This window comes from Ixodes scapularis, unplaced genomic scaffold, assembly GCF_016920785.2.
Source record: "Ixodes scapularis isolate PalLabHiFi unplaced genomic scaffold, ASM1692078v2 PGA_scaffold7__128_contigs__length_106722199, whole genome shotgun sequence".
Taxonomy (NCBI): Eukaryota; Metazoa; Arthropoda; class Arachnida; order Ixodida; family Ixodidae; genus Ixodes; species Ixodes scapularis.
Genome location: NW_024609882.1, coordinates 97331170 through 97344375, shown reverse-complemented (window position 1 = coordinate 97344375; position 13206 = coordinate 97331170). Strand labels below are relative to the sequence as shown.

General features: G+C 47.6%; 1 protein-coding gene across 1 annotated transcript in view; it reads left to right on the top strand.

Moving 5' to 3' along the window:
* Positions 1 to 13206, top strand: part of LOC8025665 (cytoskeleton-associated protein 5) — a 126285-nt gene that overhangs the window by 17024 nt on the left and 96055 nt on the right. Inside the window, exons 4-6 of the mRNA XM_029989705.4 lie at positions 5113 to 5832; positions 8922 to 9155; positions 9831 to 10091. Coding sequence (XP_029845565.2) covers positions 5113 to 5832; positions 8922 to 9155; positions 9831 to 10091 — 1215 coding nt within the window. The remainder of the gene's footprint in view (positions 1 to 5112; positions 5833 to 8921; positions 9156 to 9830; positions 10092 to 13206) is intronic.

Here is a 13206-nt window from a genome sequence, read left to right as displayed (position 1 = left end):
CTTCCGGAGAAGGTGCTCGAAATATGGCTATTGCAAAATTTGCCATAGAAGCGGCACAAGTTAATGCGAATGACGGTTGCGCTTGACTAACAAACTAAGTTCCGGCGCATATTCCTGCAACAAGTTAGTGGTATCGTGCCATACCTAAAAGAGCAGCACCACTCCAGCTTGTTAGCTAGTTGGGAGCACCACCAGAAATGGCGTTCACGTTACGTTGCATGGCGAAGTTCTGCCCTCCTCAATCTTCCCTAATGCTCCCTCCGTGTAATGGCCCTGTCTGCGCCTTTTCGTAGCCGTGGTTCTTCATCTCGGTGCAGAGTAAAGGTTGAGAACCTCGACGTTCGAAAGTGCGAGAGTTGCTTTAAGCAGCGATTTAATCGTGTGCCCCAGAGCTGTATATGTAGAGAGTTTGGTCATTCGATGGGAAGTACCTATAGGAGACACTTCAGAAGGCGCCATTGGCCAAAAGCAGGCTAGGCCTGTTCCAGAGCGTCTTCACAAATTCGAAGGTGGCCAACCACAACCTGAAAATATTACCCTGGTAGTGGTCGCGAGAAACAAAATTAATAAGCGTGTCAGAGTAACTTTCGGTGACTGAAAATACGGTGCACTATCACAGTCATCCAAAATCGTGGTGGAAGAGTGCGACTAGCAGAACGATTGACATAATCCGTATGCCAGGTGCCGTAGGCTGGGAATCTGTCCAATTAAAACTGAGTTGAGCGGCACATTTGTTTCTTGCATCTTTCTGCATGATCATAATCGAAACACCTCGTGCACCCTATTTTCAACCATAAAGGGTTACTACATTTAACTCTTACGCTCTTATTAAAACCATATATCTATGATTAAAACTGTTTCTCACTACCACCGCTAGGGGATTCTTTTCGGATTTTGGTTTGCCAAGAGAGCATATCAAGCCTTCTTACTGCGTCTGCCCACGCCTCCCATTCACCAAACTTTCTTTATGCAAGGGTCTGCTGTGCGCTACAGTTGTAAGTGGCAACGACAGCAGCCTGACGCCATGATTTTCGTTTATCTGTGCTAAAACGTGCGTCTTCGAAGCACCTATGTGTTTGACGGTTCAGAAATTCTTACGGGACGACATTCACCGGTGCCAGGAATTGAACCTATCCTTTTATTGTCAGATTGCTCGTTGGCCGATCAAGTTGGTTGACTGGGATTGAGGTGATCGCGGCAGTTTTTGCCAGTGCATGGAGGGGAGTGGCGTTCTCGATTTCCAGGCCTCGCGTAACAGAAGTTAGTGCCGACTGTGTACCTGTATGTTACGCACGGAGCCATACTCGAGTCAGCCGACATCGATGACAAACTAAGGTTGCCCGCTACGGGTCGTGTCTACATGAAATGCTTCTGTCGTGCGTCCCAATGCTCGGGGGCCCCCTAAGAAATGGGGGCTCGCCGCTGTGCACGTCCTGAACCCAAACTGCGTTTTTGGTTCTGGGTCGGTGCTTGCCCCTATCGCAAAATACGTGACATGGCGCGGGGTTTCTATTAGCCCAATGCCGGATTGTGTCGGCAAACATGGCGGCGCCGTTTCGGTTCACTTGCGAGCAAATTCGTCCCGGTCGCTGCAGTATTGGCCACGTTTGTCGGCGGCGAAGGGTTCGGCTGGCTTTCGCTTCGCTTTTTCTAGCTCAAATCCCAAAAAACGAGCGGTGAGCTCGCTTCATTTTTAAGATTGTCTTCCGAGTTTGGCCGTTCCTGAGCCTAAAGAGATGCGGTAACCGCTCGTATGACAGTGTGTCGCCACTTCGAGTGCATTTTCTTGGTCGTGTCAGCCGAGCGTTTGTGCACGTTACCTGTAGCTTTAAGGGGCCATGAAATGACCTTTTAACTTTTACATTAAACCTTCAATGTTCACTGAATGCCGAACAGGCATCCATTTTCGTTTCAGTTTATTAACTTCTACACAAAAAAATAATGAAATATCCAATTTTTCTTCCTTTCCAACTGACCGCAAAACAAACTGCGGCGTAATTTTGACGGTCGTAACGTCAGCCGGCATTGGAACCGAAAGTTCTCTCGGCGAGTTGGCGGTGTGTCGGTAGGTTTTACTGCGCTGATGGCGCTTATGCCGCCGACATATTTTCTGAATTGGCGCCTCTCATCGCTGCAGAAACTGTAATTCAGGCACTTCGGTACACTGCAGCCCAATGGCATAGCAACCTAGCGATTAATCATAAAACAATGTAAACACTACTCGAGCAGCCAGAAAACGAAAGTCTGCTCCGCGAAGAAAGCGCGACCAGGGGCAAATCCCTTCAGCAGACGACGCCCGTGAGCTGACTGCGTAGGCGCAGTCGGGTCTTTCTTTTGCATTGTTTACCACACGATAGAAGGCGCTTTACTCTGAGCATTACCAAATTCGGCAATTTTCGTCAATCTCTAATTATGCTTTAAAATGTGGATTTGAGCATTATTTAAGAAAACTTTTAGGAAACATTCGCCAGCTATGTATTGTTTATGATCGCAGTGCCGGTGAGGTAGGCTCTTGCCTAATAGGCGACGTCGATTTGGCTGACGTGCTGCAGTTCCGCAGATGCATTGCACTGAAAAGACAGAGCTTTCGAAGGGGAGGTGTAAAGGAGTCCGGTTTTCTTTTAAGGGGAGGCACTCCCTTGGAGGGTCTACTTTTTAAGTATTTGTGCCAGGTCAATGAAATTCTTAGGGTACTATGTTAAACGTCAAAACTTAGAGGCTACACCAAGTTTCAACCCAAAAGGTTTATTTTTTGACAAGTTACAGCCTTAAAGCCCGTTCACACTCTTGCGACTGCTTGCGACCTCTTAAACCTGGGTTCCTTAAAACTTGTTAAACCAGAAAATACACTGGCGCCATCTATTGGGAATCAGTGTAAACTCGGTGGTCCGGCATATTTTTTTTTATTTCTCGAGCATTATCCTTTCTTTCTTGGCTCGAAACACTTTTGACAATGTTATAAACGAGCCTTTCTATGGGTATTACGCACATTTGACCTCGAAAATCCCGCAAAACCTTCGCTCTTGTGAAATGCAGTTCCAGGGTCACCGCATAGATGGCGCCACAATGTCAGTGTGTTCCCTCATTCTAAAAACATTTAAGAAGTTGTAAGAGATCTCGTCTCTCTCAGTCGTACTCGGTCGCAAGAGTGTGAACGGGCCTTTATTCGTTGAAAAAAATGTACATGTAGCAGTACCAAAGGAAAAAAACTATTGTTTCAAAATGTGAATAAAAAGGTACAATTTCTTTGTTGGGATATAACGCTGAATGACTGAACTAATCGGTAGTAGGCTTGAAATAATTTTTAAAGCCATATTTCACGTAAAAATTAACTTTCAATAATGGTATGAATTTTTAATTTTTTTCTTGTTTCACAAACGTTAACATTTTTGTGTGAAGAAATAACAATTTGCAAAAGGTAAGCGCATAGCCGAGTTCTCCAGTAAATTTCATGCCAAAAAGCCATACATTAGACTTGGGGGCGCTTAACTCATTGAACGATAGTTTTAGAGATGGGAAAAAATGGTGAAAACATGAAGCTGAGAAAAAAGGGTTCAAAAGTTCGAACAGTGTTTTAGTTTAGATGGGGCTTGCCATTTCATCTAAAATGCTCCAGGGGCATATGTCACTCCTTCCTCTGCACGGTCCCTCTGTGCCTTGGCCACAGCTTCCATCTTCCTTTTTTTGTGGGACATCTTGGAGTACTCGAGCACTTTCACTTAAGCCTCCGCAACCTTCATCTTGGTGGCCCTCTCTCCGTATGACGCTTGGTAGCTCCCTGGCTGTACGCCCATTTGCAACAGAGCTTCCTGATTCGCTAGGACGAGCCACGTGACGTGGCTTGTCCTAGCAAATCAGAGCTCTTGTTTTGCCAGCTTGACCAATAAGAGCGCGCACAGCTATGTTTTCTACGGGGTTTTACGGTTTGTGAGCACGACATCGCGAACAATGCTGCGAACAGAACGAAAGAGGGCGAGACGCTCATTCCAACGAGGGAGGCCTGTCCATGCTAATCCTAAGAACGCGGAGGGAGCGTGCTTTGAAAATGGCTCATTTTCGTTATCAGCCGCGTCGTTGGCGCGCACGTGCAGCCGCCAGCACTTCGAAAATAATTTATTTCGGAGTAAATACTTTACTTACAGGAATAAAATTTTTGGACAGCAATCTTTATGAGTTGTAAAAGCTGGTCAGCCTATTTTCCAAAAATTTGACTTTTTTGAAAAAATCGCGATTCCTAGGCCGTGCCTCCCCTTAAAAGTTCTATAGCGAAGAATTTTTTTCTCTATTTTTGTGTTTTGTTGGTTTCTTTTTGCAATGTGCAGTGAATGAAGTTTGATTTCAAAATCGTTTCATCGTCCCTTTAAAAACAAATCTTTCGAGTCGCTCCAGCTCGGATGTGAATAGAGCAGTCACTCGCAGAGTGTGCTCACCCGCTTTCGTCTCAGCATTGCACATGAATGCCAAAAACAATCCGAGAACGAGAACCAAATTAGAGCGCCACTGTTTGTAGCAATTTATTTACACCGATTTTAGTTCTTTTTTGGTTACCAGGTTATTTTTGTGCAAACTGTTCTTGTTCGGCGCTTAGCCTATGTTTTACGATTAATATTTATCTCCTTCGAATATTGTGCTCGTTAGTTGGATCGGGGCTGCTAGCGGGAAACTCGAGCTGGGTTGCAAAAACCCTGTTCTATAAGTCGACGGCGCCGACCTTGCTGCATTTGGGTTCCCCAATTTTTTAGGGGCACCCAAACGTTTAGGCTCAGGAGAGGAGGTCGTTTCGACTCTGTCGTATGCTATCGCTGCTTGGTTCTCGTAGGCAGCATAGAAACAAACATTGTTTCCAGTAATTATTTTTATGGTTCCGCCGTGTCATTCCTACGCACTGACTAGAAGGTTTCTACCGTCGAAAAATCGCTTTCCTTTCAAACGTAACACTGATTTTACGCTGCAGTGCAGGAATTTGTGGTGGTCCGCATGCTGAACGACGAAAACAACCTCCTTTCGTCAGCCATTTTGCCTGAGCAGCGCGCCTTCTATAGTTTGCTGGAGTCGCGAATACGAACCCCACAGAGGGTAGAGCGTGGGTGACGCGCCGATCCCTCGCGGCAGGTGCTGGAGGACCGGGACAAGGCGGTGCGCGACGAGAGCAAGCAGCTGGCGGTGGAGCTGTACCGCTGGGTGAAGGACGCGCTGCGGCCCCTGCTGCAGTCCCTCAAGCCGGTGCAGGCGGCCGAGCTGGAGGCGGAGTTTGCCAAGGTGGCTGGGGAGGCTGCCGTGCCCGAGCGCTGGCTCCGGTCGGAGCAGGCCCGCAGGGCGCAGTGCACGGATGCGCCGGAAGACGGGACGGACGGCGGCCCGGACGCGGTGGAGGGCGAAGCCGTCCCCGCGGTGGACGCCTACGAGCTGCTGGAGGCCGTGGACGTGCTCTCGAAGCTGCCCAAGGACTTCTATGAGCAGCTGGAGGCGAAGAAGTGGCAGGAGCGCAAGGAGGCCCTGGAGAAGCTGCTGGAGCTGGCCGGCCTGCCCAAGCTGGAGGCCGGGGACTACGGGGACCTGGTGAAGGCCCTGCGGCGGACGGTGTCCAAGGACTCGAACGTGGTGGTGGTGGCCCTGGCGGCCCGCTGCCTGGCGGGCCTGGCCCTGGGGCTGCGGCAGCGCTTCCACCCCTACGCCCACTCCTGCGTGGCCACCTGCCTGGACAAGCTGCGCGAGAAGAAGCCCGCCGTGGTGGCCGCCCTGCGGGAGGCCCTGGATGCGGCCTTCGCCCAGAGCTCCCTGGAGGCTGTGCTGGAGGAGCTCACCGGGGCTCTGGAGGGCAAGAACCCTCAGGTGGGTGTTCCAATGCTCCGGGTTGAGGTGCGAGGAGGAGTCGAGGCATCCGCCGTCCTGCGAGCCTCCCGGAGCTTTTCTCGGCGCCCGCACCCCCACCGTCCCCCTCGGTACGTTGCCGGGGACGCGTCTTTGACCGCCGTGTCACCGCATCCTAAAAGGCCCTCTATTTCTGCCCCACGACGTGTCACCAGCCGTGGTCCCGTTGGACGTGACAGATGCCCGTTCTGCCCCACGTCGCTCTCCGGCTCAAGATTAGCTTTGGCAGCCGGGACTCTACGACAACGGCAACACTCGCGTTTGTTCGTACTTTCTGCCGGGACTTCTAGCATGAACCTCCAGGGTTGCAACGTGCAACGACATAAAGGCCGTCTTTTGACACTGCATGTGTTGCCATTTGGGGACCACGTGATGGATGCGACGGTTAGGACGCCGGCTGGAGACTCGGTCCAGGCACCGTACCCTCGGCGACACACACATAGGCTCAATCTGTGGGGGACATCCGCATCAACGTTCTTGGATCTATCGGTTGACAAGCACCACGGAAGAGCAGCATTCGAAATCGATTCTTCTCCGTTGCCTGCACAACAACTGGTATGGGCGGATAGCGTTCCTAGTATCCCCGGCATCAACGTCACCGCAGGCAACGAAGGCAGTTTTCAAACGACTCTTTTTTTGCATGAAAAACAGTGAGTGTGGAGGCGAGCTGGTGGATGTTGATCGTGGTGTAGAATACCCGAGATTGCGGTAAAACCTGGCAAACTTGGTCGAAGAAAAAAGACTGGAAAGGAATGTCTTTTTTTGCACAGACTGTTGCCCAAACTTTGATTACCATAAAAACCACAATAGAATTCTTTTCTGAATCGTGGGTAATGCACATCCAACGTTTGACTGGTTCCATCGCTTCCGTCCGCTGTGCGGGCGGAGGGTAGAGAGTGTCAACAAACGGCACCAGGCGTTCTAGAAAGGTTGTCATCTGACTTTAATCTAGTAACTGTGCTTTTCATCGTCCAGGTTGCCAGCCTTTCTAACCTCGTAACGGGAAATTGCGTATTTAGACCCACCTCTAATTTGACACCTCGAAATTATGGAGAGTGGAAGAAAAGGAGGCGACATACCAGCTTGAGCCGGCCATACAAGGAATTCCCGAGTAAAGCCGGAAGTAGAAGTTGCGGTCGGTGGGGATGCTCCCCAGGGTGACCAAAATGGCCGTTGGCGCCAAATTGGCTCTCCTTTTCGTCCAATAGCACCTTTTGGTTCATTGTCGGGGACGTGTCCGTCCAAACCGGAAGTCTCCCCCGGCTTCACCTATTCTGGCGATACAACGCCACCAGAAGCTACCTCCACACTACCTCCGTGTGTGCTACACTTTATTTGTACGGAGGAAGCTTGCCATGGATTGCGTGCCAATTTTTTCAGAGGAGCTGTTAAGGACTACCGTATTTACACAAATATAACACGAGTTTTTTCCGAAATTACGTGCTCCAAAACTCACCTCGCATTATATTCGGAATCGAGTTCAGCCACGAGGCGCGCGAGTCTGGTGAAAGCCAGAGGAGGAAGTCATCCCTCCGGCTTAATGCAAAATATCCGGTGGGAAAAGCAGTGGGGGTGTGGAGGGGAATTTATTAGCTATTGGGCCACGTGAAGGGCGAATAGAAAACATAAAAAAGCATTTTTATCGCTTTTGTGTTTGCACAACGCGCGCACGCCGCAGAAACTCGGCGCGCGCGCCATGCGGGATTGCGGGCACTGGCCAATTCGAGCCAAGCCAAGCTGGGCCAAGTCAAGTCAATTCAAGCTAAGCCAAGACCACCAACCGCGTTTACGCAATCGTGCAACACGAGGCATTTGTTTATGCAGAGGGACCAGAACAAGAAGTGTGATCGTGTATCGGGTTAAGCAGTCTTTTTTCTGCCTGCGCATTGTTTAGTTTCTGCTCCAGAGTGATCTGGTGTTTGTGTGTTGGTGCTTCTGCTTGGTGCCTTGTTTGGATTGTGGGCTGCCGAGGAGCTCGCACGGAAGAAAAGGGAACTACCAGACAAGCGGGTGCGGTGCTGCTGCTTATCTGCGTAGTCGCCAAATAGATTGTAAACGGAAGGACCTGAGCAGTGAGGACGAGTGCAGTCAAAACAAACTGATATTTCTTCTATTTCCATTGACTTTTCACATCTCCTATGCCCCCCAGCGCGAAAAATTGACATAGCCTCGGTTCGCGTTATAATAGTAATAATATTTTTTTTTTCTTTTTGAGGGCATCAAAGCCTGCCCTCGCGTTATATTCATGGTCGCGTTATATGCGTGCAAATACGGTAGTTTCCCCAGAATTGTGTCCGCCAGTAAAGAAATGTCGACACGAAACTCTGAGCAGCTTTCTGGTTGTCTGGTCGCCGCTGTCGCTCACAGATGGCAATAGCTGTCCGGAGTGTTGTTTGCCGGTTGTCTGGCTGCTGCCGTCGCCCATAGATTGTGGCAACCTTTCCAGCCTTTTCCCTCTGCCTTGCCGACTTGCAGCCGGCCATTACTTCATTCCCAGCATAGTACAGCTTCGCTGGTCTTCCTTCTTCACCAGAGTGGAAAGGCTGAAAGTTTTTTAATGGAGTTTATAGGTGGCCGCCATCTATTCACAAAATGCCTAATACATTAAGGTTTATTTGACTTCAGTGGCTGGCAAAAAAAATTAAATGCTTTGTCCGGCAATGTTTTTTTCCCGTTCTCGATCATGGATGCTTGAAAGTGGTGCTAAGGTTCGAGAGACACAAACATTACGCGACAATGACTCGAAAAAGAATATACATACTCTGTGATGGCGAAACCTCGAGAACGTTTGGAGCCAAGCCCGGCTTTATATTATTTTCCAAAATCCATCTATAAAAAAAAATTCTTCGTGACCTACCATACAAAATCAGACGCGTGAAAATGAATAGTATCTCCCCTTTTCTGAACTTTAATGTGAGAAGACGCAACCCATTATTTCTTTATAGTAAATAAAGCATTTTAAATCTTTTGCGCAAAAATTAAACTGGGTGAAAGGACTCCTCGGGACAAGGAACAAAAATGTCCCCCCTGGTGGGGCCTTCCAACCGCAGGTGAAAGCGGAGTGTGCCGCCTTCCTGGCGCGGGTGTTTGCCCGCTCCATGCCGGCGGCCCTGAACAAGAAGCTGCTGAAGGCCCTGTGCTCCTCCCTGCTGAAGACTCTGAACGACTCCGACCCCACGGTGCGGGAGCCCTCTGCCCTGGCCCTGGGCACGGCCATGAAGGTGGTCGGGGAGCGGGCCGTGGCCCCGTTCCTGGCCGACCTGGACTCCTTCAAGATGGACAAGGTGAGCCCCTGTTTCTTGTTCTCAATTCTTAAATAACGTTATGAGCGCATGACAATTTTCTTTTTTGGATTGATTGAGTCGGGACTTTATAATAAACTCGTCAAATTTGACGAGTCTGTGTGTGGCCAAAAACAAAATTCAATATTGCACGAAATGTTTTTTGTAAACATAATATTGAAAACGACTTATTTTTCCCTGGGGTTTCTATCCAGGAGTCAACACAATTTCACACTGCCCCTACTCTTTTTCGAATTCTCCAGGCCCGGAACAATAGAAGCGCATGAACAATTATGACAAACTCCCCCAATCTGACACCTAGCAAGCACAGGACCATGAAACTCTGCACTTATTTTTACGTTGGTGTTGTGAACATACCCTGAAACTTTTATCGTGAAATATCGAAAAATGAAAAAATGTGTTATTGGGGCCCCTGTCCTCCCTTTTAAGCGCTGGAGCACGGAACTCCGCGGTAAGTCCGAGAAGGTTTTAGAACACGGCCGGGACACCTGCTTTCTTGAGCTGCTATTTTTGGCGCGATAACGCGGGGGCAGGTGTTGGCGATGCAGCCAGGGTGTAGCGTTGTGCTCCCTTCTCTCGGAGCTGTTTGTGTTTCGGGGTGAACAATGTATTCCAATATGGTCGTAACGTCGACGACAAATGCTTTCAACTTTCCAGGTGAAAGAGTGTTGCGAGAAGGCGGAGATCGTTGCGCCGCCGGCCCGCAAGGGAGCCCGCAAGGTCGCCGCTGTTTCCTCGGCCAAGTCTGAGCCAGAGCCAAAGCCGGAGCCAAAGGCGCCGCAAAGGAAGGCGACTTCGTCCGCCCCCAAGCCTCGCGCACCCACTTCCAAGGTGACGGCCGCCAAGGGTTCCTCGGCGCCCAAGGGGAAGGTTTCGGGCACCAGCAAGCCAGCTATCGGCAATGGCGTCCCTTCCAAGGCGAGTGTTTTGTCGGTCAGGGTGTTGGTCTCCTGGTCCAGCTTTCTATAGACATTTTTATCTCGGTAGTTCCCTAACCGACGCCATTAGGTTGCTTCGATTGAGTTGGTTTTGGTTTCACTGTGCATGCGGATGTGCTGCTCTTTTATGTCGCTTTCGCTTAATTTTATCATGCAAATGTGTCCCTTGTAGCACATAACCAATGAAACACTGGTATTGAGTTACTTTCAGAGCCACATAATCGTTGCAAAACTAGGATGCATACCTAAAAAAAAAAAAAAGAAAACTAGACTGATGCATGAATAGAATTACCATTGTCTACAGCCGTAGCCGGTGGCCCTAGTTTCCAGCAAAATAAGCAAATAAAAAACTAATGACATTGTAAAACCCGAGACGTGGGGCAAAAAAAAAAGTGGGATGATGGATCTTGAAGAAGCATGTCCACAACCTGAATAACGATATAATGTATTGAATCACGAAGAACAGATGCCCACTGTGTGGTTCTCATCGGGTGCTGAAACTGAAAAATATAATGTTTCAGTTTCTTAGGGCATCGGTTACTGGATACGCGTTCCTAAAAACCGGATTTTTCCAGTTTTTCAAATTAGTTTTATTGAAATGCTAGACAGCCATTTTATAAAATGGTTTAAAGTAGTTCCAGATACCATACAACAGGACATTCACAATAACAGGAACTTAAAAACCTCTTGGTCAAAAGTTGCACATGTTTTAGCTTCAACACTTGTTCACTACATCTTTTTGCATTAAATAGTTTGATACACGTTACCACCCGTACTTGGGGGCATCACATTTTATACAATAAAAATAAACATTTGTCGTTTGGCAGCGTTTGTAAACAACCCTGAGAAAGTTCCCACTGAATACTGGAAGAGCCATTCGTACCATCTTGTCGCTATACATGGTATTTGCGACCCTTCCGGCTGCCATGACAGGAAGCCCACTTCCGGTTCGGTTTTTCTTTGCATACTTTTAAAGGGCAACATCACCACTCTGTTTCGTGTGTTCCGCAATTATATCTGTCTTTCGTAACGTTTTTTCCGTCCACTGGCTTCTTTGTGTGCCGAAAAGTTTTGCAATTGACTGGTCAACTTAGCTGTAGCAGATCTCCTCGAAATAAAAGATGCAACGAGCAGCGATTCCATGGCCATGAAACGCAGACAGTCTTTTACACTCGCGTCGATGGCACGCTCAGCATTGGGATAGCTTAATTGTGAAATCAAAGATGTACACACTCGACTCTTTCGGACAGCGAAGAAACTTGATTGAACAAATCACCACTTGAGTTCTTACGCGAATAAAGGCTTGATTGAAGTATGAATTAATATTCGCCCAAATATCACTTTATATTTTAGCCTGAACCCAGGTTTTCATAACACAAACCACCGACACAGACCAACTTGGTATTGCATAAAATATTTGATAATTGAAAAAAATAGTGTTCAATAATTTTTTTTTTTTTTTTAATATTGGAGCAAAATTTTTACTGATAGTTTTTCGTGCATGCGAGCTTGTAAACAGGTGGTTTATGTGAGAGTCCTAACAAACTCCAGCAAAAACCCACAGACAAACTAAAAAACTAATTGAAAACAAACATAAATTTTGAGAGTTTATATCAGCGTAGGACTTTAAATTTTTTCACATCGAACCGAACCTAGGGTTCGGCTTCCAGGGTGTCTATCTAGCGACCAAGAAAACCAGGAATTGTCAAAGAAATTTTAATTCCCGGGAAAGATCAGGGAATTGTCAGGGAAATTGTCAAAAAGCGAGCCCAGTCAGGGAAAATTAGCCAGAAATGCCATTGAGTGCCCTGAGCAAAGACTTGAGGGCAATAAAATAGGCTATAAATTCTGCTTAGAGCGGAGCGCGGGCTATGCTCACCCGATGTAGAGTGTGCTACTCGATGCAAAGGGAACAGCCAACAAATCCGGTCCAAGCCTTGGATTGGATTGGTTTGAGGGCGCGACACTAGGCTCGATCCAGTTAGAGCTACTAGATTTAGTAACAAATAAAAAAGCCGCAGACCCCAATCTAAGCCGAAAGTATCCGAAAGTGTGCCTCTGGCAGCCATGGCCATGCTGCCATTCGGTTATTGACGTGTGTGGTTGAGCGTCGTGTTTTCATTGTGTTTCCGGATGTGGCCCCTTCACTGACGATGTCGGCGGCGAGAAAGTCCTTATTTAATCCGGACTGGACAAACACGAATATTTCGGAATATGCAACGTAGATTAAGCCCCTGCAAAATGATCCTGACAGTGCTCAATGCCTTGTGTTGTAATGGTCTCGTATATTTAACCGCCTCTACTACAGTGGTCAGGGAATTTCACCTGAAATTTTCGGAGAAAACCTAGAAAAGTCAGGGAATTTCATAATAATTTGCTAGACACCCTGGTTTCACGGCAATTTTTGAAATGCCAATTTCAAAATCCGAGGCCCAGATTTTTTTTTGTTTTCAGCATGGAATAAAGCATCTGTTTGTGACAGAATTAAAGCAAAACGTGAAACATAAGATGAAACCACTAGAGGTTATTATAACGGAGCTGTTATGTGCTAGAATCTAAGAAGAAATGCGTCCATGGATGTTAACAAAAAACTCCCGTTTAAACGGCGCTCCTTCGTTCCAGTTGGTTGTGGAAAGTATAAATGAAAAAGGGGGCAACTTGCGCGAGTCAGCCTTTCTTGGCAATATTAGATAGTGAGGGCCTGATCCCTTCTTATCATCTACAGTCACCAACTTATCTCAGCTAAGAGTCCGCTGTGACGAGGCTGAAGGCAAAACGCGTCCATCTAACCTTCTTTTCCTTCCACGATGCCGATAAAGAGACTTGGGCTCAATCGGAAACTGTCCTTGAGGTGTGCCTCTAAAAATTGGTTTGAGAACCTGCCCATTAGTGAGCATAAGGCAATGATCACTTTAGTCGCTAAGAATTAAATAAGGACAATTAAAGAATGAAGTCGTGTACGTGTCTTCATTGCAATCACAGTAAAACCTCGTTATAACAAAGTTGAAGGAGCGGTCGTAATTATTTCGTTATAACCATTAGTTTGTTATAGCCAATGTCCATTTCTTCCCACTATTAGCAAGCAAGGGGAATTA